The sequence below is a fragment of the Gorilla gorilla genome, chromosome 22 (assembly GCF_029281585.2).
Source record: "Gorilla gorilla gorilla isolate KB3781 chromosome 22, NHGRI_mGorGor1-v2.1_pri, whole genome shotgun sequence".
Classification (NCBI taxonomy): Eukaryota; Metazoa; Chordata; class Mammalia; order Primates; family Hominidae; genus Gorilla; species Gorilla gorilla.
The window spans coordinates 43050772-43076481 of NC_073246.2; the positions used below are offsets into that span (position 1 = coordinate 43050772).

The 25710-nt window shown below is 47.8% G+C and overlaps 1 protein-coding gene across 2 annotated transcripts in view; it reads left to right on the plus strand.

Annotated features, from left to right (window-relative positions):
* The first annotated feature begins 5949 nt into the window (after positions 1 to 5949).
* BACE2 (beta-secretase 2) overlaps positions 5950 to 25710 on the plus strand; it is a 109245-nt gene continuing 89484 nt past the window's right edge. Inside the window, exon 1 of one of the 2 annotated variants that reach the window (XM_019017820.4) lies at positions 5950 to 6740. In XM_019017820.4, the coding sequence (XP_018873365.3) occupies positions 6429 to 6740 (312 nt within the window). In that variant the 5' untranslated portion in view covers positions 5950 to 6428. The remainder of the gene's footprint in view (positions 6741 to 25710) is intronic. The other variant, XM_031005165.3, reaches the window with a different exon arrangement.

Genomic DNA, 25710 nt, shown 5'->3' on the forward strand with positions numbered 1-25710 from the left:
TCAAAGATCTTCCTTGAATCACATCTTCACAGTTCTTTTTGCCATGTAAGGCAACAGATTTCTTGGTTCTGGGGATTAGGGCAAAGACATCCTTGGGGGATGCTGTCCTCCTCACTACAAGCAGTTTCCTATGGTCTCCAGAACACCCCCAGCCCCTGACACCTTCCTGAAAATGTTTATGCTGGGGCTCTCTTGACACTGTCAGAAGCTGTCAACAGGAAGGTGTTAGACACCTTCTCCAATGATCCTTAGTCATTTGGTAACTAAAATGTCAGGAGAGATGGTTTCCCATCATGACACCAGGAATTGCAGCAATATGCCTACCCTCACCATGCCATGGCTGTGGCATGGAGAACATAAGACGCTACAGTGGCGTCTGCATCCTGGCTTTGGAGTGGTTAAACTAGGAACAAACAGAACTGAGAGACTGTAGAATATTATTTCATCCTCAGGAAGCCCACTACAGTGAGTCAACTGAGCCATACTGACACACAACTTCAGGAGGGGCCATTCATGTTGAGTCTATGAGAATATGCCCTCGGAGGTGGCCAGCAGACATGGAAATAAGGAAACCAGAGCTCAGGGGGCAGAAAATTGCCTGGAACATGCCAATGGTCTAAGCAGAATCAGAAGTTGATCCCAGGTCTTGAGGCTCAGAGCCTCTGAGCCTTCCATGGAGTATCTCCACGCTCATTAATACAGGAGGGCTGATGGTAAACAGACATTTGGAAACCTCTATGATTTTAGCCACCCACCTCTCTAGGTAGAACCTTGCCTAGCTGGGACCTTGCTGATGTAATATCATAGTAATGGGCCTTATTTATCCAACTGATATGCTCCTGAAAGCATGCACGGCTTTCTGTAAATGGGACTCTATTTTAAATACATGAGGAAAGATTGTTCTTTAAAGGAAGTCCGAGGTGAATCCCTACTTCCCTCTGGTCCCAAAGGTACCTAATTAGTCATTTGAAGAAGGCAACATGGGTTAGGTAAAAGACTATTTAGGCTTCTGAAGCTGACTGGGTTCAAATCCAGGTTCGTCATTTCCTCACTGTGATGTCAGACGAGTCATCAACTCTGTGCCTCCACGTCCTCCTCTGTGATGCAGGTGCATGTGCCTACCTGGGAGTGGAGGATAAGAGTCCCAGGACATGGTGGGAGCTCAGCGTTCCTGTCCCTCAATTTCCTTTTATAAGGAAAATTATCATCCCTACCATCCCTGCCTCCCACTGCTTGAGGAGCAAAATGAGGCAGGATTTGTGATATTGCTCTGAAAATTGAACAGCACCAGCACCACGCAAACAGGAGAGATTATGATGCAGATGGCTGTGTGTTGAGTGCTCCCATCACATGAGAGTCCTATGATGCTTCTTCCCTGTGCTGCGAGGGCTTCATCTCCTAAGCACTAAATGCTAAATTCCCCCTCCCACGCCCATCGCCACTGTCCTCACGGATCCTCGCAGCAGCTTCCCAATCGGTCTCCCTGTCTCCAGCCTCACCACCCCCAACTCTCCTCCACCTAGAAGCTAGAGTGGTGTTCCCAAAAAGGAAACATATTTACAGTCAGTCTGTCTCCTGCCAAATTGTAATTTCTGATGGAAGGGGCTTTCTGGGTGTTATTCGCCCATGTGAGCCCGCCTCTAGCGTGGAGCTTGGCACAGGGAGGGTTCAGCATATGTCTGTTAAGTGCCTGGTTATGGATGCAGCCTGTAGGGTTCTACTGGCCTATTGCACTTTCTGTGTCCTGCCAGGATGCGGGTGGCATTCTGGAGGCCTCTCCAGCTGGGGCAGTCCATGAGCTCCAGAAAGTTCACATCAAAGGGGTGGCCCTGGCTCCATGATGAAGAGTACAGGCTCTGAAATCAGACCCAGGGTTCTGAATACCATTCCCACATCTCACCAATCAACTATCAATTCTGTGCCTCAGTTTCTCATCTGTAAAATGAGAACGATAATAATGCCTGCTAATAGGGTCATTATTTGTATTAAATAACTGAGAATATTGCCTGAAATCCTTGCCAACCCACATTATTTTGAAACGTCTCATTTCATCCATAAATATGGCAGCATGTGTCTCCACTAGATAAGAGCTCTCACACACACGATACCACTATCACACCTAAAGTATTAACAATAATTCCATAATATCATCCAACCAGTGTTCAAATTTCTCTAATTGTCTCATAAACAACTTTGTCATTTTGTTCAAATCAGGACTGAATAAGGTCCATCTATTGCAAGAGACTGAAAGGGGTACTGGGATTCTTTTTATCTATACCAGGGGTGGGCAGACTTTCACTGAAAAGGGTTAGACAGCAAGTATTTTGGTCTTTGTGGGCCCTTCTGTCTTTGTCGCTATGACTTAAACGAATGGGTATGGCTGTGTTTCAATAAAACTTTATTTATAAAAACAGGCAGTTGGCCAGATTTGGCCCCAAGAAGGCAGATTGCTAACCTGTGATGTACAGGCTCGTTCAGATTCAGGGTTTTTTTGTTTTGTTTTGTTTTGTTTGGCGATAACATGTCACAGATGGGTAGCATTGCGGATTTCCATCCGAAGGCTTAGAATGTCAGGGTGTTTCTCTTTCCCTCTCTCTCTAATATTATCAGCCATGTACATTCGGTGTCCAGATTCATTAACTCATTAAGGGAAGTAAAATGGCAACATTCTAATTCTATCGTCCCTTCACTTATTAGCTGCAATACTTTTACAAAGAGAAACTCGCCTTTATCTACTATTTGCTTATACTGAGGTATAGATTGTACAGGAAAGTTAAGATAATAAATGCTTGATCCCTTTCCTTTCTTTGCCAGCTTTTAAAAATAATGAGTTGGGCTTCTTAGCATTCTTCAAAGATAATCAATGTACTTTTAAAAAGAACATTATGAGCAAATAGATTTCAACATAATTGAAGTGTTTTGAGGCATTGCAGTTACCGCCTTTAATGATGTTTAAATTGTCTCCGTTTTGCCCCAGCTTATGACAAGACCTCAGAAGTCTTTGATAACATCCTTGCTTTCTGGTGTGATGAGATATTCTAGGGTTATCTTATTCAGTTTATAAAATCAGCCTTCTCCAAAAAGCCCTGGTTCTCTCTGGAGGGAAGTGATATTTAGTAACCCTAATATGATACTAAGGATACTCATTGTTTCCAGAATTTTTCAGAAGATATATCAAAGGATCATTTTTTTAAAGGCCTCAGAAATACAGAATTCAGAATACTGAAATTTCTGAGTCAATTCAGGACCACAGCTGGGGCCTCTATGGGTAAGGTAAGTATGTGGGAGGTAAGATCCCCCATGATCAAAGCTGTTTGCGTCCCTCGGCCCAGCCCGATCAAACTTCTGGATGCCATCAAAGAGATCTGCCTAACCTAAAGATCATTGTTCTTTAAAAGAAAAACAAGTTCATTAATCATGTGAGGAGGCTTGGGGCCAGGATATAAAGTTAATGACAAGGGACTCCCTTCTATTAAAAGGACTATGTGCAAACAGGCATGCCTGGAGGAAGCCAAGGACCACGATAAAGGAAAACAAACACCTTATGATTCATCTAACATAGGCTCGGTTACAATCGCAGGTGTAAAAGGAACTGGGAGCTGGCAGTGAGAGACAACAAACATCAGTGGAACATGGGATGGTGACTCTTTCTGGCTGAGCGCCACACGTTCCTACCAGGAATCTTCTATTAGTCATTTGGGCTGGAGGGTGAGATCCTTCCTCACTCTCCACCGTCCAGGGTCATGTTTAATGGTGATGTTTGTTCTTTCCAAGGAGAGAAGAAGGCCCATCTAATTGCAGGGCTTTTGTTTTCCTGAATGGACTCAGGAAGGCCATGGCTGAAAACGAGGGTGCTGAGAGGCTGTAAGGAGAAGGGAAGGAGTTGGACGCTCTGGTGCAGTGAGGAAGAGCAGGGCAGTATCCCATGTCCTCTGATGTTAGGGGTGAGGTCAGGAGGGTGGGTCTCACCTTCTCCTTTCTCTGCCCTGCATCGGTCACCATGGTTTAAAAATCAGTGCTATTCCATGAAAGGGCTGCCACTTATCATTTCAGTTCCAACACCTGGAAAGTAAAATTATTGTCTCCCAAATCCACCCAGCACCATAGGCTTGAATAGGGATCATATGCTCTAAGGCCATTCATGAAAGCAGAGACAACCAAGGAGACAGTCACCCAATGCTGTCCCTTCAGCTTGCATTATTTTCTGACAAGACAGCTCTGCCATCCATGGAAGCCTGTGTGCTCCTCCTTCCCTGGATCTTTATGCATCCTTTTCCCCACAAACCCAAACCACCCCTCTTAAAATGAAAAGCTTAGGAATACTCACCCTAGACTGAGTCACGAGTTTCTTGTACAAACTTTAATTAGACTTGATTTTTTAAAAATTTCCCTTGTGGCTTTTAATTATTAGACAGAGCAAATGTCTCTAGTATTAAACTTATATGTCACATAGCCTCTTTATCAATGGCCCTAATACATTTCATGTGCTTTTCAGAAAGATTATATTCTTCCCAGAGCTGTCTGAATGTCTTTTTGAACCCCTCAAGACTGGACACCAAGGAGTAAAAATAATCATTTAAAAAAAATCACATTCCCTCTACAACCTTGAATCTGAAACGTGAATATATGAATAGAAGGGCTCTGGAATAACTATGCAGATTTATGGAGAATATCAATTTAAGTTATATCACGGGATCCAGCTATGCCTTTCTTCACGGAGTTGGGGATTTGTTAAAGTTGAGATATAGTTTGGGGGGAGTGTGATTTATGGTTAAAGTCATCTGAAAATCAATACATTTGAAGATCTCTGACATAAAGATCCCTTGCAGAGCTAGACGTGATTCTAAAATTGGGAACACAGGAATAAAAATCAAATCTTGAGTAGAAGTAGCTGAAAATTGCAGTGATTTGGGGAAGCTTGGCTTCTAACTCCCCACTGTTTGAAGATGGGCTTGTTTGTTTTTTAAAACAGCCAACATAATTCAGCTGGAGGAGGTAGAAAGAATTTTCTATTCCTTGTTTCTGTAGAAATCGATGGACTTTAGCTTGTATAATTGTCCCCCCTGCCTTTAGTATCTAAAATAAAATAACCCTCGTTGCTTGCATTACTCAACGCATTTCTGCGTCTTGGCGTCTACGGCTAAACGAGTATTAATTAGACAGTCCGCAGAGAGCCGGCTGGGGATAGAAGGGGAGGTGGGGGAGAAGGGCAGGGATCACAGCAGGGTGGACTCGTGGCCCTGATTTGGGATCCTGACAGCAACTTACTAGGTGGCCTGAGGGCTGGGTGCCAGGGGAGACAGCGGGTTCCAGTAGCATCTGACCTGCATTAGGGACAGGGGCACGGCGGAGGGGGCGAAGGGGGCGAAGGTGGCGGGGGTGGGGGGAAGGTGGCTGGGGGGAAGCCCAGGTTCGCAGCTAGCTGCGGGCAACAGAGGGAGTAAGGGGGGGCAATGAGGCTGGGGCCAGGCGCCAGCAGCAGCCACGCCCCCACCTCCCCCGATTTTTAGGGAAAATTCTCCAAAGCTCTCGCACCCTCCTCTGCCTCCTTCCACCCTCCACCCTCCCAGCCTCCACTGAGACCTCTTTAAAACCACCCAGGGGCCGCCGGGGGATGAGGCCAGGAAACGGGCTGGACTGGGGGCGGGGGTTCGGGGGCAGCGGACGGGAAACGCCTCGAAAGCAGCCAGACCCGGCGACTGAAATGAGGCGGAGGAGCTTGGCGAGGGGAGGCGCAGGCTCGGAAAGGCGCGCGAGGCTCCAGGCTCCTTCCCGATCCACCGCTCTCCTCGCTGACCCCCGAGTCACCCCCGGAAGCCCCCGCCACTGCCGGGCGAATAGACCCCCGCGGACCCCCACGCGCGCGGGGCCGGGGCCCTAGTTCAGGCCCTCGCTGCCCCTTTAAGGGTTCTCGAAACTTTCCCCCCGGTATCAGATGAGCCTCGTCACATCCGTTGGCCGTGGCCGCTGGGGCGCTTTCCGAGGAAATTCGGGACTCGAGTTTCCCGGGGAAGAGGCGCGGCCTGAGCCCGGCGAGGGTGGGGAGGGCAGGCGCAGGTGGACCCCGGCGGCCCCCGAGCCCCGCTGTGACCTTGGCCGCGGGGGAGGGGCTGGGCTGCTGCGGGGCAGTCGCGGCCGCCAGAGGGGGCAGCGGAGAAGAACTTGCCCAACTTGGCGGCGCGGGCTGGGGCGGCTCTGCGCCTCCGCGCCCGCCTCCCCGGCCTCCGCCTTCTCCCCTCCCGCGAGCCTCCTCCCCTCCCGCGAGCCTCCTCCCCTGGGCCCTCCTCCCGTCCTCCCCGCCGCCGCCGGTCCCGGTGCGCGCCCATCCCTGCCCGCAGCCCCGCGCGCCGGCCGAGTCGCTGAGCCGCGGCTGCCGGACGGGACGGGACCGGCTAGGCTGGGCGCGCCCCCCGGGCCCCGCCGTGGGCATGGGCGCACTGGCCCGGGCGCTGCTGCTGCCTCTGCTGGCCCAGTGGCTCCTGCGCGCCGCCCCGGAGCTGGCCCCCGCGCCCTTCACGCTGCCCCTCCGGGTGGCCGCGGCCACGAACCGCGTAGTTGCGCCCACGCCGGGACCCGGGACCCCTGCTGAGCGCCACGCCGACGGCTTGGCGCTCGCCCTGGAGCCTGCCCTGGCGTCCCCCGCGGGCGCCGCCAACTTCTTGGCCATGGTAGACAACCTGCAGGGGGACTCTGGCCGCGGCTACTACCTGGAGATGCTGATCGGGACCCCCCCGCAGAAGGTAGGGACCCCCGACTGCTGCCGCGGGCTTTTCGGGCTCGTTGGAGGGAGGGGGCTGTCCAGAGACGCCTCCACGCGGCTTAGCGTCGCCCCCAAAGCAGCAGCTGTCCCCGCACAGAAGAGCGGGGAACGCAGAGGGGCTCGGGTGGGCCGGGGAGCGGGGGCGCTCGCTCTTGAGTCGCGGAGGACGGCAGCCCCCGCCCGGGGCGCACTGAGGGGTGTGCGCGAGTGTTTCAGAACTTGTGAGCTCCCCCTCCGCGGGGCTGGGCGGGAGAGGAGACCTGGAACTTGCCGCCTCCAATAACGTGATTTCCTTCTTGCGGGCGACACCTACTTCCAGCGGGAGACGGAGCGGTGGGCCTTGGGCGACGGGCTATTATGGGGAAAATCACCTCGTGTTCATACTCTCCCTCCCCCCCGCCCCCCCCCCCCCCCCCCACCATGCTGTCTCATTGCTAAAGAGGCTCGTGGCCGGCTTCCAAAGGCGCAGTACCCTTTAAAAAGGATTTATGCATGAGCTCAGCTAAAAGCAACCCGGTTAAGAAGTGGCTCGCTTGCTGCTCTGAGGAAGGAGCAGCGTCTCCCCTGCGCCCGCTTTCCTTTCTCGGAGTTGGTTTGTCAGCTGTGTCCTCGCTCATCCGGCGGCCCTGCCCCTCTGCACGGAGCGATGCATCTACACGCGGGTGTGCAGAGTGTGAAATGCGGTCCAGCTACCGGGAAAAAAACAGGGGCTGAGTGAGGTGTCCGGGGACCAAGTGGTATCCCGATTACAACACAAAAATAAAATCAAACAGCTTTCCTTTTCTCTTACTCTGATGTTCATTTACTAACACTTTTTGTAGCAAGAAACAAATGTTCCCAAGCACAGTAATCTGAAAAAAAAAAAAAAAATCCCAGTTGATCTGCTTCCCCTCCTACTTTCAAACTATCTAATCCAAGTGGGATTTGAAGTCCTTTGCTCAATTGAATGCACTATTTGAAGATAGTTTATTTTTATTTTTAACATTGTCATTTGGGTTTTGATTCAGCTATGATTCCCCCATAAATAGAACATACTCATGACTTTTGTATAATTCTCATTAAATTATTCAAGACTTTAAGAGGAAAGACATGCCATGCTAATTCTTTTAAAAAAGGAAACTGCCGAATAACTTCTGTAGTTGTTTAATTAGTTTAGGGGGAAAAAACCCTTCAAAAGCGTATATTCAAACTTTGATTCTAGTTGCCTTTCGTCTAAGTCATGGGAAGCCACGTGAGTGATCTTTGCCATCTCCAGGAGTGGATGGTTAGAGGGAGGGAATAGGAATCCCCATCAGCTGAGGGAGCTTAACTTGGCTGTAAGATGTGGTCTTGGTGCAGCCAACACGTGGGAACATGGGCCTGGTGCTGAGAACCTTGTAAATATGACAAGATATTGAGGAAGAACCTCTTCTGTGACCTACAGAGAATCTTTTGGAACAGGCCTTGAATGAATCCCCATTGGACATGTGTGCTTTGATGCGAGGGAATTCTCTCTACTAAAAGTAAATATGGGTGGTCTGAGGGCTATGAAACCCTTCCTCCAGAGCAAAGGGGAAAGGGAGAAGCCTGAAGAAGAACTAAAAAATACTTAACTTTGGCAATCAAAAAAAAAAGCTTTTATAAATAATAGCTTGCCTGTTAATTAATTCAATGACCTTTATTTTAAAATGATGAGGTTTAATTAATTTAATTAACAGAAATGTATTGAGTACCTAGGCTCCTGTCTTTACCGTAGCCAAGGCAGTAGTTGGTTCAAGATTACTTCTCAACCATTAGCATGTTTCCAGGGAGGGCTGCTTCTACAGAGACAGATTTAATTTTTACATGTGATGGGGAATGAAATATCCTGTACCTCCCTCCTGGCTTGATTTAGCGATAAGCTGCTTTATAACAAAATCTTTCCAAATGCCTACTGTAAAGTCAGGCTTTCCTGACTACTGCATTAGGATTCACTACCTGCCTGTGTTGCCCTGAAATGTCTCTGACCACCAGCAGGGTGTCAGCAGCCGGCTAGAGGGGGCAGCAGTGAGGTGACTTCTGAACCTGGAGTGAGCTTTCCTGCTCTATTAATGGCCAGGAGTCATGCATTTATTCTCTGCTGATTCTCTGAAGCCTAAAATAAAAATTGCTTAGGTGGAGAGAAAAATGGGATTGTAAATTCAAGCAATAAATAACCAAGAATTTTTCAAGAATTAAGTAATAGTCATAGACAATGTCTGAAAGCTCAGTAAGTGACAAGCACTGCGCTCTGTGCTTTAGGTGTGCTTTCCCAGGAATCCCCACCCACCACCCACCACCCCTCGGGGGTCTTATATGCATTTGGGGGTGGGAAAACTGAAGCTCGGAGAGACTGAATGACTTTCCAGGGCAACAGGGCAAGAAGGAGGGAGGGCCAAAAATGGAAGCCAGGGAGCTGAACCTCAGAAGCCAAGTTCTGAACCACCAGGCAGATAACGACTTCCTTCCCTTCATGCCTCCTGATCTCTTTGGTTTTGGCCTCAAACTACCCTTTCTAGCCAGAGAACCCTGAACTTACACCCCAAGGTGTTAGGAACTTATTGTATGACTGCAATTGGACCCTCCGGAACTCCGTGCTGTTCCCCCATCTCCTCTTTCCTTCAGCACTGCTGAATGAGCAACAGAATGAAGGGCTGGATCCAGGTGTGCACGGGAGAGGCCTTGAGAGGAGAGGTTCAACAGGAACCAGAGCCCTCCAGCTCCCCTTCTTTTATGGGAAAGTCAACTGTTGGAAGTGTGCTTGTTCCCCGAAGGCTTTAATCAGGAACTAGAGGTCCATTGTTTAAAGCCCAGTGACTCTGTGAGGAGTCACAGGCATGTGCCCGGAAGCCCGCGTGAGAGCTGCAAGGCGTGTGTGCTGGCAGGCAGGGCCACGTTGGCATGGAGATGACTGCCAGGTTTGTGGCTGATCCCATTATGTGGGTTCTTTCGAACTGTAGAACTTTTGAACAGTTCTTTCAACCAGCATCTGCTTGAACCATGCAATTTGGTCTTATTAATAACAATAACACTCTTCTAAAGTAATTATAATTACAGCAATTTCTATTATTAAAAAAGAGACTTTCATGTTAACACAATAACTCCAGCTGAAGACAGGAAAAGGTGTGCAGCCATATACCTTGTAGTAGCTTCAAAAAAAGCCTTTGGGATTCTTTTTCTGAAAGATTTTCTGTCATCTCCACTAAGATAGGTAAAGCAGACAGCAAAACTATTCTCATACCTGAACACTTGAATGTAAAGGGCCACCTAATTATTTTGGTGAATCCTATTTTAATCATGGTGCATTCACTTGATTATCAGCCTCTCAGTACACAATTATTTGGAAGACCTGTATTGAAAATATGGATCGAGCATATGCAATAAGAGTTTGTGTTCTTCAGAAGAAGCCATCCAGGCTCCCCAAATGAAGCTGACTGTAGGTGAGGCTGAAAACAAGAAGGCAATCCCAGCAAGAAGAAATCTGATGGAGCCACTTGAAATGGTAAACTATTAAAGACAATGAGAAAAAACAATTACTGAGGTTGAAAGAACAAGAAAGTCAAAGCCAGTTTGCCACCAGCTCCTTCAAGTGAGAAGTGGCAGCTTCTGGGCTTTAGAGAAAGAATTCATCAAAGACTGTATTACAGGGACTGGGAAAGGTGAGCCAAGAAATCAGCTTGAAACAACAAGGAGGGACAGGAGTCTGAGAAATAGTTTATAAGATCAAGAGCTGACCTTGATTTCTTGCTGATGGAGTGTTGGACACTCAAAGGGCACGTGAAGCCCTGTGCGTGGCTCACCTCATTGTATCCTTGCAACGTCCTGGAAAATGTGCACAACAATGTGACTTAATTTTCAGACAGGGTAACCGAGGCTTGGAGAGGCAGAGTCATTTGTCCAGGGCCACACTAGTGAAGGCAAAGCAGGGTGGAGCTGTCAATCTGGGTCAGCCTAGCTCAGTCTTTGCACGTCACTGCCGTTCCTCCTTAGGTGCAGTGTTTTAGTTACAGTAACTTTTTAAGAAGAACCATCTTCATGCTTCTGGAGATGACGTGGTTTGACAGGAAGCATCCTGGTGTGATTACAGGTCCTGAGCACTGTAGTGTCACACCTGTGACCAGGAGCAAGTGTGTAACCTCCCTCATCTTCCCTTTCCTCAGCTGTGGAGAATCTAATTTCTGCATTAATGTCCTGGTCTCAAAACAATAGAAACTTGTTCTCACAATTCTGCAGGCCAGAGTTCAAAAAGCAAGGCGACAGCAGAAACACTGTCCCTCCGGAGGCTCTGGGGGAGGATCCTTCCTTCCCTCTTCTTAGTGTCTGATGGCTGCTGGCATTTCTTGACCCTTGGCCGCATCACTCCAATCTCTCCCCTCCATGTAAGTTTCTGTGGCCAAATTCCTCTCTTCTTATAAGGAGACCAGTCATTAGATTAGGGCCTGCCCTCCTCTAACCTGACCTCACCTTTACTTCATCATATCTGCATAGACCCACTTTCTGAATAAGGTTAAGTTCACAGGTACCGGAGTGACGTCTTCAGCATATCTTTTGGGGAACGTGATTTAATCCACAATAAGTTCATTCTAAGTTTTTCATTCTATGGATTTTTTTTTCTTTGATTCTACCTCACCTTTTAATTGTTAATAATTTCAATTTGGGATTCAAGTGTAATTGTTATCACAGGCAATACACAAATGATGATTTTAGTGCTGTATTAATATGAAGCCTGCGGCAAGAGAGTGCCCTGGGGCTTAGGGTGGGAGAAGGAAGAGAGGAGTGTTTCTGCTTCCCTTCTGTACTTCTGTATTGTTTTTCCTGCTGGAGAGTAACTGCTTAAAAATTTAAAATGTCAGGCAGGGCGCGGTGGCTCATGCCTGTAATCCCAGCACTTTGGGAGGCTGAGGCGGGCGGGTCACCTGAGGTCAGGAGTTTGACCTGACCCAGCCTGGTCAACATGGTGAAACCCCATCTCTACTAAAAATATGAAAATTAGCCAGGCATGGTGGCTTATGTCTGTAGTCCCAGCTACTCTGGAGGCTGAGGCAGGAGAATTGCTTGAACCTGGGAGGCAAAGGTTGCAGTGAGCCGAGATCATGTCACTGCACTCCAGCCTGAGCAACAGAATGAGACTGTCTAGAAAAAAAGAATTTAAAATGTCCCATGTCATGTTGCACTAATTCTAGAATTGCTGAAATTAATGTACAATATGAGAGAAATCCAATGTGTGCAAGATTAGATCAATGATATTTAAATACCTATGAGTAATAAACACTTATGTTGGGATGGATGTAGAAAGCTTCAGTATTTCATGTTTTAAAGACATTATAAGGCAACCCCCTTATCAATCAGGATATATTTAATATGAAACAGGTGCTTCCCCCCATACTTCCCGCCATACTCATCCCTGATCTCCTTGTGTGATCTCCTTGTTGTAGGTAGGTTGGCTTCACCTCCCCTTGCCTGCCCATTTTTCCTTTTTCTTCCTGGAATGATCCCAAAAGGATAAGGCTAGCTGTTGTGATGAGTGGCTTTTTTTTTTTTTTTTTTAGACAGTCTCGCTCTGTTGCCAGGCTGGAGTACAGTGGCCCGATCTTGGCTCACTGCAACCTCTGCCTCCCAGGTTCAAGCGATTCTTCTGCCTCAGCCTCCTGAGTAGCTGCGACTACAGGTGTGTGCCACCACAACCAGCTAATTTTTGTGCTTTTAGTAGAGACGGGGTTTCACCATGTTGGCCAGGATGGTCTCGATCTCTTGACCTAGTGATCTGCCCACCTCGGCCTCCCAAAGTGCTGGGATTACAGGCGTGAGCCACCGCGCGGCCAAGTGGCTATTCTTTTGTGGTGGTGGTACGTAGCTGCATTGCTCCCAGGGGTGGAGAGGGAGGAATTTAAAGGTGGTGTTTCTCTCCTTCTCCCTGGTATCTGACAGCATGCCTTGGGATTTATGTAACATCTCATTCATAGACTAGAGCAGGTCAAGCATTGGCCCCTGAATTCAGGGTCTACCTGTGCCGGAGAAGAGGTGGGGGGTTAGTGGGCACTGACTCTTGCCCCAACCCCACACTGGGTACAGCAGGAACGGGGTGGTGGTCCTGCTTGCTGGTGAGTGAGGTCCCTCTCCAGGTGACCTGAGGCTCCTATGACTGACTGTGAGCCTCTGCCTGTCCTTGAGTCCCTTGCTGTGTGTCATGGATCCCTCCTCTGGGTCACCCTGTTTGCCCAGCCTCGGTGAGACACTGGGGTTCATTGTATGTTAAGGTAACAGATACTACCTGGACAATAGGGCATACCTGTGAGGCAGGTGGGCAGCCTGGCACCCCTTCTGTAATTTCCCTGGGTATAAACATGTTTCTGGTGGAACCTGAGGAAGAGAGTGTCACCTCTTCTGGGTGACTTTCCTGGCCTGGCTCCCCTTCATCCTCTCTTGGCCTAGATGTACTATTTTGATATTTGACTATTGCTACTCAATACAAAAAAAAAATGGTCACTTTTTTGCTCTTAGAATTCTCAAAAGAAGAGAGAATACTCTGGGAGTGCTGACATTAACCACATAAAGGAAATGAAATGAGTGTGTTTGTTTGGTGCTAATGCTTGCTGTCCAGCCCAGGCCCCGGGTGGGATGTTTTCAGATTTTTATTATATGGCAATCATATACCTGCACCTAGAAATACACAACCTCAGCGCTGCCATTGCAGGAAGACAAAGAGACTGTCTAGAGAGTAACGTGGCGATGCCCTGGGCAGCTCCATCATTCCAGGGAACCATAAAGGGAAGTGGGAATGCACACTCCATCTGTTTCACGCTAGGCTGAAAGTGGCAGGGGGAGAATTTACACCTGGCCTGCTATGGGCAGCCTCGTGTTCCCACTTCAGAGCCCCAGCTTCTCCAAAGCCAGTGCTTGGGAAATGGCCTTGTTGGCAGCAGGCAGGAGACTGGTGCAGTGTGCCAGCTGTGCAAACCCCCACCAGACTGGTGCAGTGTGCCAGCTGTGCAAACCCACACCAGCAGCACCCCCACCAGCAGCCAAAGAAAACAATTTCTAAAGCAGCCCCCAGGATTTCATGCCACGGGGGTGGTGAGGGGTAGGAGGAGGTGGAAAGCATTGAATCAGAAAGTTTTCCAGGTACCAGCAATGCCAGGGTTAATATGGTCTGGCTTGCTTTCCAGGTGAGCACCTGTAGCTGGCAGGAAAGTGGCTTCTTGGTGGAGGTGGGCATGAATTCCAGAAGCCTTGGAGAGACATCCAGAGCCCTTCCCACTACATCGTGCTGCCTCCTGGGGAAATTCCTAAGCTTTTTTTGAATCAGAAAAGCCACTGACAAGCAGACAGAATTGTGTGGCTTGCACAGTGATTGGAGAGCTAGGTGCTTTGGGTACTAGTCCCAGAGCTGCTACTTGTCGAATGTTGGGTATTGGGGAGAAGTCATTTGACCTGTCTGAGCCTCTGTTTCCTCATCTGTAAATCAGGGAATTTGAACAAGTGACCTCAGATTCCTTCTAGAAGCTCTAACAGTCAATGATATCATCTGTTTCATTTGAGAGAATCTCCATAGCTCTAATTTTTTGCCCCCAGACCAATCTGCTTCAGCTTTGTGTGGGTGCAACACCTGGGGTTCTGTGAAAATGCAGAATCAGATTCAGTGACCGAGAGCAGAGCTGAGGGGGGCTGCTGCCAGCTCACAGGTCACACTTGGAGTCGTTGCTTCTTTCCCCAAACCAGCTGCCGATGGTTCCTGGAAAGAGCAGGAATACCTTGCAGAAGGGCCTAGAAATACAAATTCCCATATGCAGTCCAGACTTATTGGGTGAGCCTGTCTGCACTAGGACCTGAGAATCTGCATTTTATTATATCCCTTGAGTCCCCTTTAAGCAGCCACGCTGGCCCCAGCCATTGGACTCTATTTGGAGGCCACTGCAGAGGCCAGATGCTCCCCTGCTCGGCGGTTTCCTGTGCAGAAAGGCTGTGTTCTTTCTTCTTCCTAAATACTCTTCCTAGGTTAAGTGTTTCCTTCTCTTTGCCCATCTAGAAAATCTCAACCTCAAGCAGGTCGTGTTCCAAAAACTCCTCGTGTTGGGCAAGTGGAAAACACGCAGTTTTTTCTAGGGGTCTCATTCTGAGGCGGTGCTGCTCAAAATCTTGGTGCTGAACGTGTGTTTTTGAGATTTCCAGTCTATCATGGGGCCGCAAGGTGTAAATATCAAGAAAAATGAATTACTAGAAAGGCAAAGTGAAAAAGACATACAAAATACGAGTGTCATTCTTTTTATTCTTACTTTGGACAGATACTCCATTCTTCTACACTGGTCCCACGGTTTCTGAAGCTTCCTGTAATGATCAGTGGTTACCTTGTTGCCCAAGTAACTGCAAATCCCTCCTCTACAAAGTGTGCTTGCTCCAAGGCAGTGCAAACTAGAAGTTGTTACAAATGGTTCCAGTAACAAATTTGTTTGGCGGCCTTTTCCCTTGAATGAGACAGTGGTTATTTTTGCTAAAGCAGAAAGGAAATGTGATACTATTGGGCTGTGTTTTGCCCTCTGGAGTAATCCTGCTTGGGGAAAATGGGGGCTTGTTCCAGAATGCAGAAATCCCTGTTAAATTAGGCAGTCTTGGGCTGGAGGACGTGTGCCTGCCTCCCCAGTGCCTCACAACTCACATCTCTAAAGGCCACTCAGGTGGGACACCATCAAGACATTGAAAATCGGCAGAAGGAAGGCAGGAAGGGGAGAGGATCAAACCTGTCAAAATAGATATTCAGAAAATCTGTGCTCTAAAATAAGGCAGCCCTTCCCTCACAGCACACTTATTCCTAATTTCAACAGGACTCCTAGTCTTGCCCCACAGCGTCACAGCCTACAGCAAATTAGAAACGGGTGGGGGGGGGGGGATATTATTCCACCAGTAATACCCTTGGGACGGGGCACACAAGATGTTTGCCCTCCTACCTCTCTGTCACCTTCCCAAGAAAGGGTCAAGATGAAACAGTGTGCGTTTATGGTATTGCGAGAGTTAAGTGAGCTGCGGTGTATTAGAACCTTAGCCTCGCGCAGCGTCAGCCGTGTGGTAAGTGTTCCATCAATCTTCGTTTAGAAAAAGTGGCAAATTCCAGGCTGCTAGTAAACAAAGGAGGGAAGACAGACAAAAACGGAACAGCAACAACAGAAAACCCAAGAACTAGATGCCCAACAATCTGGGTCTGTATCTTGAAGGAATGTGCATCCTGTCCTCTGATTGCAAACCCAGGCCTTCTGTGGCCCCACGCTGCTGCCTCCTAGCCCTCCTAAGGTGGGAATGGAGCTGTACCCCATGGTGGCAAACAGACCTGGCTCCATGGATCTCAACCTGGGGTGATTGTGTCCCCACCCCAGGGGACATCTGGCATCCTCTGGGGACATTTTGAGTTCTCACAACTTAGAGGGTGCTACTGGCGTCCTGTGGGTGGAGACTGGAAGTGCTGCTCAGCATTCTTTGCCATACAGGGCAGCCCCCACCACAAAGAACGATCTGGTCCAAAATGGCAACCATGCCAAGATTGAGAAATCCTGGTTACTCCACACAGCAGGTCGGCTGGCCTAGGAGTTGCTGCCCAGAGAGGCAAAGGGAGAATGTCCAGTGGAAACAGCTGCCCTGAGCATACAGGGCACGCTGACACCTGCTGATTCCCCCATCCTTAAGGTCCTGTATTGTTCCTAACACCACGTGGATCTTCTTGCCAGATGCATTAAAGTGTGAGAAGAGTTAAAAATCACTTATAACTGGAGTGACTGGGGGTTAAAGAGGAGAAAAAATTTGAACCTGACTCAAAGGATGAGCATGTTTTTCTTTCTTTCTTCAGCACATTGGCTGGGTGTGGTGGCTCCATACCTATAATCCCAGCACTTTGGAAGGCCGAGGTGGGAGGATTGCTTGAGGTTAAGAGTTCAAGATCAGCCTAGGCAACATAGCAAGTCCCTATCTATATATATATATATATTTTTAATTAGCCAAGCTTGGTGGTGCATGCCTGTAGTCCCAGCTACTCAGGAGGCTGAGGCAGGAGGATCACTTGAGCTCAGGAGTTCAAGGCTGCAATGAATTACGATTGTGCCACTGCACTCCAGCATGTGCAACAGAGCAAGACCTTGCCTCAAAACATATTTATTAAGCAACTACTGCATGTCAGGGCCTTGGTCTAAGCCCTGGTATGCAACAGTCAACTAGACAGAGATAGTCTTGGCTTTTACAGAACCTCCCCTTATAAGGAAGACAGATTGTCAAGGAAGTAAACAGACTTTTAGAGGAGTGCTGTGAGACAGTGCAATGTGGGAAGGGGTATGGGTGAAAGAATCCTGCTTTATAAGGGCGGTTATGGAAGACCTCTCTGAGGAGGTGCAATTTGAGATGAGATTGGCTTGAGGAGGACTGAGCCTTCAGAAGTTAGGGAAAGCGTGTCCCAGGCTGCAGCCAGGGAGGTGAAGACTTGAGGGTGTCAGGGTGAGGAGTGAGGGTGTCAGGGTGAGGAGTGAGGGTGTCCAGGGTGAGGAGTGACGGTGTCAGGGTGACTGAGGGTGCCAGGGTGAGGAGTGAGGGTGTCAGGGTGAGGAGTGAGGGCGTCAGGGTGAGGAGTGAGGGTGTCCAGGGTGAGGAGTGAGGGTGTCCAGGGTGAGGAGTGAGGGTGTCAGGGTGAGGAGTGAGGGTGTCCAGGGTGAGGAGTGAGGGTGTCCAGGGTGAGGAGTGAGGGTGTCAGGGTGAGGAGTGAGGGTGTCCAGGGTGAGGAGTGAGGGTGTCCAGGGTGAGTGAGGGTGTCCAGGGTGAGGAGTGAGGGTGTCAGGGTGAGGAGTGAGGGTGTCCAGGGTGAGTGAGGGTGTCCAGGGTGAGGAGTGAGGGTGTCAGGGTGAGGAGTGAGGGTGTCCAGGGTGAGGAGTGAGGGTGTCTGGGGTGAGTGCACATGTGTGGTAAGGAGGTGTTTGCAGTGCTTCAGGCGCAGCAACTCTTTCCTCTAGTTTAAAATTGTGCTCTGAGGTTAGATTTTAGTAGAACAAAGGCCTTACAAAGAATGTGAAAACATTATGCTTCCCTGCTTACAGGCAATTAAAGAGGAGAATCAAGCTGACAGTGCCTGGTGTGGGGTGGGGTGGAGAAGACCACAGAGACTATTGTGTGTTTTATTCAACAGTGTCCTGGGCTGCTTTCTCCAGAAATGGCCCTGAGACATGGATGTAAGTGTGGCTAGTTTACTGGGAGATGATCCCAGTGATGCAGGACAGGCGAGCCCTAAGATTGAAGCATAGCCCAGGAAGGTTCTAAGCTTTGCCCAGGAAGGAACTCAAGGGCAAGCCAGCAGTGTTAGCAACTTTTATTGAAGCGGCCGGCTGCGCACAGCAGCAACAGAGGCGCTGCTCCTTGCAAAGCAGGGCTGCCCTACAGGCTGTGCGCCCACGGTAGCAGCTTGGAGGCAGTTCTGCAGTCGTATTTGTATCCACGTTTAATTATATGCAAATAAAGGGGCAGTTTATGCAGACATTTCCAGGGTGAGGGTGGTAACTTCTGGGTTGTTAGGTCGTTGCCATGGAAAGGGGTAGTAACTTCTGGGTGCTGCCAGGGCCGTGGTGAACTGACTTGACACAGGTCGGTGTGTCCTATGGAAACTAGCATCTGCCCTGGACCTATTTTAGCTAGTGCTCAGTTTGGTCTGAGTGCCTGAGCCCCACTTCCAGAGTTGAGTCCCACCTCCTACCTCATTCCCCCTTCAGAGATTAGATACTCCTCCTTAATCTTAAGGGGGCTGCAGAAGGGCGGAGATCTGTTTTCCGTAACTACTTCCTGCTGAGTTTATGGACGTAGGCCCTGCCTAGCACTGGAGGAGTAAAAATCTCTGGATACCTGATCTAAGGAGCCCAGAGGCAGGACGATTTCATTCTCCGTGTCAGTGGGCAGGATGGGCTGGAAGCCTTGTGCCAGCATTGTCTCTGGAACTGTGGTAATCTAGAATACACAAACTTTACTAAGAGGTTAAGGAAGCAAGGACCAAACATTTGTAACAAGACAGTTGTCAAAGGTCCTAGAAGAGGTGAAAAACAGGTGAGACTTGGGAAGGCACTTTTGATGGTTGACCAGATATAGTTGGGGGCAGTGCCCTGGTTATATCTATGTAACTAGGTAGCTTGTTCATAGATCTTTTGAATGTTAACCTCAACCTGTCCAGAGTTAATATATGTGCAGCAGGTTTTATTAATAACTGCGCAAGACTCCACCTTGTTCAGCTAGTAAATAATCCAATGCTAGTCTGTTATCGACAACTACATTTGCCAGAGTCTGGGGAACTTTTGAATTCTCTTTAATACCTGATCTCCGTTGGTGGCTAAGGATTCTAGGATTTGAGCCAAGTTCTTTAGCGTTAACTCATGGTAGGCAAAGCCACCCCAGGGTGCTGCTAGTCCTATTGCTGCCCTGATTCCTGCCAGAATTAGTTTTATTGCTTAGTTATTTCTGATATTCTTGGGTCCTAGGGGTTATAGATTGTGACCCCTGGAGGGGCAAGAGTGGCCAACGTTCATTCATGTCAGTTCCAAGTTTTTTAGATACAAGGGAAAGCTATTCCTTAAAGAAGAAGTGACTCCTTAGGGAGTTGGAGTGGTTACAGGCTGTGACTTCTTCCCATTCATAGTCACAAACAAAAATGAACCCAACTGGGGCACCAAGAGAAGCCCTGCGGGGTGCGATGTTTATACTTCATTGCCAGGTTGGGTCTATAGAGATATTTTCCACCTGTTCTCATGGTGGTGGTTGAACAATCTTTGTTTTCTAGAAGAAGGTAGTACTATCACCTTCCCAGATCAGGCAGTTGTTTTTCCTTTGTATGTTCCCATCCGGGAGAAGGTACCATATATGGTCTTTTCACTCACAAATGGAATCTCGTTTACCTCCCCGTGGTCTTGGAAACTTGGCAACTAGAGTTGGATCAGAGCATCGCAGGGTAGCTTCCACTTTTGTGTCATTAATGCAAGAGTGGATGCAAATGTTAGAGTTATGAGTGCACTGGAGATATAGATGCCCAACTTCCCAGATTCCGATAATAGTGGTCAGGGCAGGGGGACAGCAGGGTTCAGGTGGGATCCACTAAGTGGGGAAGAGTTCCACTTCACAACAGGGGTTTGGGTATTTTGGGGTGCTATGGTTAGTTAGGAGGTCTGGGGACATGGTCCTGAGATTTTCCAGATAGGTCAGAAGATGAAACTGTCTATCCTGGGGGTGTTGATGACAAATCTGGCAGCCATAAAGATGATTCTATGACACTATAATTTTTGAAATATTTACTGTAGAATTTTGTCCACCCTCCCTGTCCACGTACACACTAGCTTAGGTTAATTAGAAGAGCAAACAGAATTAACAGTGGCATCATGGTATCTGGTTGGGTCTTAGAGTAGCTTCTATACCCAACAAGCCCACAGGAGATGTTTCCCAGGAGGAGGTGGCTGGTTAAAGCCATAGAAAGGAAGTACTACAGTCAGGAAGAAGAGCAAGATTAATGCTCCTATTCCCATCTACAGCATTACATTACCTCTTCTGGCTGAGTGTTGATTATTTTAAATAGGTAGCAGAGGTCTTCCAAAGCTTTACTGATATTGGTTGTGGTTGTAGTGCCCTTCCTTTGTGCCTGTGACTCATAAGAAACAGGTTTAGTCCTGGATCTGTGTGCCCAAGTAGGTGTTCCCTGAAGTTTAACAGCAGTGGGGGTACTTAACAATATCTGATAAGGCCCGTTCCATTTCATTGTAATTGATTCTTGGGGTATCCCTGTCTTTACCCTGTCTTTAAGGTTTTAGCAAGACTAAGTCTCCTGGTTGAACAGGGGAGCTATTTTTTCCTTTGTGGGGAAGGACAGTATTTTATTTTTATATTGGAGGGCGTTTTGAACCTGTCCTAAATTCTAAAGGGGAGGGGGAAGGTTCATATAGGTAATTACTACAAGCCAAGACCACAGCAGCTCAACACATAAAATCCATAGACAAATCAGTTTTACAACCCCATTTCCTGGCTTCTAGTTCTTGGCTTCCATACTGCTCAAAAGGAGTTCAAGGGCCAATGAGTGCCCGCCCACCTCCACACTCATGCACTGTGCAGATGACTTACACAGACCATCTACAACATAGCTGAATTTCCTGACATGTTCTATACTACCTCTTTCTTAAAGTTATTTTACTCTAGGATAGGGAATTTACTATACAGGATTCCTCCACATATAAAATTACTCTTTCTTTATATCCTTCCTTGCAAAACAAACAAAAAATACATTTTCTATTCATAATGTTCTTTACATCTCTCTTTTCTACTCACTGGTTCACTCATGTTTTGAACCTCCCATTTAGTAACTTCCAGATTAGACAAAAAATTTTTTCTCAATAAAGAATACATTTCTTTAGCACATTTTATGGAAACCTAGGAAGGAAGAAGTCATGAACTTCACACTAGACATTGTCATTCTATAGCTGAGAACCATTCTACCATTTTATGATTTTAAACCACACATTAAGCATATCCCATTTACGTGTATTTAATTATTTCACTTTTAACTTTATCTAGATCACCGAGAACCAAGGTACCATGCAAAGCTGGTCACCATTTAAAGCCATTTTAACCATTTTAAAGCCTATGAACATCAGTGACTTACCTAGGTAAAAATCCTAAAGTTAAATTTTAGAAGATACAAGATTCTCTTCAAACTAATAAGCTTTCAGTAGTCTTATTTGTTGAATGTATGAGTGTTCTTTTATCTATAAGCCAGTTTGACAGCACGCTAGATATAATACACATCACAATACATGTACATATACCCAAAAACATATTAAATAAAATGACCTATACAAGACAACTGGATTTAAGTTATTTACAGAACTGGGACCCATCTACCTGGCCAAATTGTGTTTGCCCCGATAGGTATGGAAAACAGGAAGAGGCAGGACAGGGAATCCCATAGCATCAACTAAAAAGGGGAGGGAGCAAACTGCATTGCTCAAAAGGAGATTCTGGAGTCCCCAAGCCACTGGAGAGCACACTCAGCGGTGGAAATACCAAAGAAAAATGTTCAGGCGGCTGCTTATCTGCCACTGTGGAAAGCTGGCCTCTGGGACAGTAAACTTACTTGAGCTAAGCAGCTCACTGGGGCTAGTAGAAGAAGGTTAGCTCAAGTATTGATGGAAGCTTTTTGTTGTTATTGTTCTCTCTCACCAGAGCAGTTAGGACATTGGCATTGCCAGGGGCCCTTTTGCTTATAGTAGGCGCAGTGATTCTGGCCCAGGGGTCAGCAAGTCAGGTATCAAGTCTTGTCTAGGCATCCCAGATGCTAATTTTGTAACATTTTCTCAAGATGAGTAATCCTGAGGGGCAAGGGGGCTTAAAGTCACTGTTAACAATTGTACTTTTTGGCTATTTCTTTTTACTCCCCTCTTTTGCCCTGTCCCTGTTGTTGTAAACCTTAAAGGCTATGTTTAAGCGTTGTTTCATAGGACTTGAAGGTCCCATTGCTGCCTTTTGTAGATTCCTCCTAATGTCAGGAGAAGATTGAATGAGAAAATGTATACCCAGGAGAGCTTGCCCTTCTGGGGTGTCTGGGCCTGCATTAGTATATTTCCTGAGTGCTTCAACTAAAAGACCCTGAAACAGAGTGGGATTTTCATCTTTTCCCCGAGTTATTTCTTTAACCTTGTCATAATTGACTGGCTTAACCACACACTTTTTCCTCTACTTTTTTTTTCCCCACAGCACAGCAAGCGGATGACAATATTTGTAAGTCGTGGCAATTTGAAGAACATAGTCAACGTAACAAACTCTTGTGTAAGCTTTTCTGGTTTATCTGAAAACTGGCCAATTCTTTCCTTTTATAAGGTCCAATTAGATATGGAAAGTGGCATATGTACTCTTTGAGTGTTCCCTCATTTCCATCAGCTACTTCCCACAATGGACACAGGCTTGACCTTAGGGGCTGATATGGAGCCCCACTCCTGGTGTACTGGTTGGGCTCATTTTCTTGGGCAGCAGAGGGTATAGGCTAGGGCTAGTTGGATAAGGGGGAAAGGTGCCTGATAATATTGGGGTGGAATCTTTCATTAGAGAATTGGCGAGAACCCCCACTCAGGAATGGGGGACTGAAGAGACTCTGGGGAGGCTTATGAACTTTCTATGGGGAGCAGCTAGTTGGGGATCCCTTATGCATGGCATTCTAATGCCTGGAAGTAACGTGATCCAGTATAGAGCCATAAAAGCCTGTACATAAGGGATCTCTTCCCATTTTCCTTCTCTTTTACAAAATAAGCCTAATCGTAAAATATCATTATAGTATATAGAACCATGTTTAGGCCAGATATATTCGTCGTCTAACTTGTATTTAACCCAAATGGTGTTGCAATACAAAATGAGTTTCTTTTTCTTTAAGCCAAATTTGAATTTGCTCCAATAGCTTAAAAGACACCCTAGTGGCGAGTCCCTTGGGATGCTCCTTGTTGTCCCCATGCCTATATTAAGGATCTCTCTGCAGAGGGTTTTAATTAGCCCAAGTTTAGCAAAAGCCTAGTTACTCTTCCCTCTTAAATTCCCGTGTTCTTTAAAGGTGTAAATATAGATAGCAAGGTGTTATAAAAATGGATTATGAGCTACAAATGGGCAGTCGAATGTTGAGCCTAAATTCCTTAGAGATCTAGAGTTGGGTGGAGAGGGGGGAGCTAAACAAATGGAGGAAGGGAAAGGGGTAAACAGCGTTGCCCAAGGGGAGACCTCAGAGGCTCTGACTTGCTGAAGAACCTACCCAGTAGTGGAGATACTGAAAAAAATATTGGGCTGGCCACTTGTCTACCACTGTAGGTGGCTGACTGCCAGGCCAGGAGCCTGGGAGCTCCCAATTCCTTTGACCGAGAGCAGCTTAGGCAAGGGAGTTATAAGACAGTACACAGGAAGGAGCTTGCAACTGGCTATTAGGAAAATAATACTCCTAACTTCAGGGTGGAAAAAGGCAAGACCAATATTCGCCTAGCGAAAGGGGTATAACCCACAATCCTAGAGGAAATGTCAGTGCTAAAAACCCCAGAGCATCTGGAGGGTGGCCTATAATACCGATGCTGAGAACCCAAAATGCCTGCGTTTCAGCCAACAAGGATGCCCTCGCCAAAGCAGCTGTGCACAGCAGTGCCAAAAACCCTGGGGTACCCACTGGGTGGCCAACCCCGTGAACCCAAGACCAGGTTACAGAACATAGAACAACGTGACAACGTGACTCTGGTATCCCAGAGTCAACACAACAGGGGACCTCTCACAACCAAGTGTCCTGCCTTAAACAATTGCCCAAATACGATTAACAGAAAGTCGAAAGCAAACATAAGACTCCAAACAAGACATACATGTTAGGACTGAAAATGAAACCGAAGTGGAGCAATAAAATGGAGTCAGAGGAGAAAGAACCAGGTGAAGGGGTGGCAAGAATGTGCTTCAAGGCACCTAAACCATGGGGAACTGACCGCTTAGCCAAAGGCTTTTATTTCCTAGCTTACCTGATATTACTGGGGGAGGGTGCAAAGGGGACTCTCACCCATCCACAGAAGACAAAATGGCACCAGCCAGTCTTCCACGTGGGACCCGGGTGCAGGTCTCTCTAGGTTCCCCAGCTTGGGGGTGCTCAGCTTCTGTGTAGGGGGCTGGCTGGTTAGAGCAGTGGGTCCCACACGAGGCAGCTGTACTATGGACACTTGGCTGTCCACTCAGTTTCACCACCTGCCAGGGAAAGATGATGGCTGTGAAAAGAGGCACTGGTTAGGGTTAGAGCTCGGTAGTGTTAGCAGCTCTTTATTGGTACTTCCTGAGTGTTACAGATCTTACATCCTCAATCACAGACTGCTTCACCATCTCTTGCTGTCTTGCCAACTGCTGTCTCTTGTCTCTCACCAATTGCTGCCTCTCTGTCTCTGCTGTCTTGCCTCTCTGCCAATTGCCACCATCTCCGCTGTCCTTGTCCCTTTGCTGGTTGCCAGATGATGCAGGACAGGCAAGCCCCAAGATTGGGGCTTAGCCTGGGAGAGTTCTTGGATTTGCCGAAAGATTCAAGGGTGAGCTGGTGGTGTTAGGCAGCAGCTTTCATGGAAGCAGCTGTGCACAGCAGCGCCAGAGATGCCGCTCCTTGCAGATCAGGGCTGCTCCATAGGCTGTGTGCCCTGAGTAGCAGCTCAGAGGCAGTTCTGCAGTCATATTTATACCTACCTTTAACTATATGCAAATTAATGGGCGGCGTATGCAGATACTTCTAGGATGAGGGTGGTAACCTTAGGGCCATTGGGTCATTGCCGTGGAAAGGGGTGGTAACTTCTGGGTGTTGCCATGGAAACCGTAAACCGACATGGCATGCTGGTGGGTGTGTCCTGTGGAAAACTGCATCTGCCCTGACCTGTTTTAGCTAGTGCTCAGTTTGGTCCTATGTCCAAGCCTTGCCTCTGGAATCAAGTCCCGCCTCCTGCCTCACCAGGAGTCGCAGGTAAGAGTGTGTGTCATGGAGGAGGTTATAATTGTGGGCCACTGAGACCCACTCCCCCCTGGGGAACTCTGAGAGGTGACATCAGATAGATTCAGCTGTGCTGACTAGGGGGCAAGGCAGCTGGGCCCTATCACTCCCTCCTGCCAACCATGGGTGGAGGGCAGCTCACAGGGGGTTCACTCTTCAGCATTTCTGGCTCAATAGCTGGCCAAAGAAGCCATCTTCAGAGAGTCACAGGTGCTTGCATTTAGAGGCTGTAGAGTCAAGTGCCCAGGAAGGGTGTGGCTGGCAGTTTGCTGTAGCTACTGTGTGCCTAGAACAGCCACTGTGTGCTAGAACCATGGCTGGCACAAGTTAGGATGATATTTGAGGAATGAAAGATCGAATATGTTCTACCACTGAACGTATTTGAGAGCATTATTTTGGCCCAGGAATCACAAAACAGAGTTTTAAAACTGTTCTT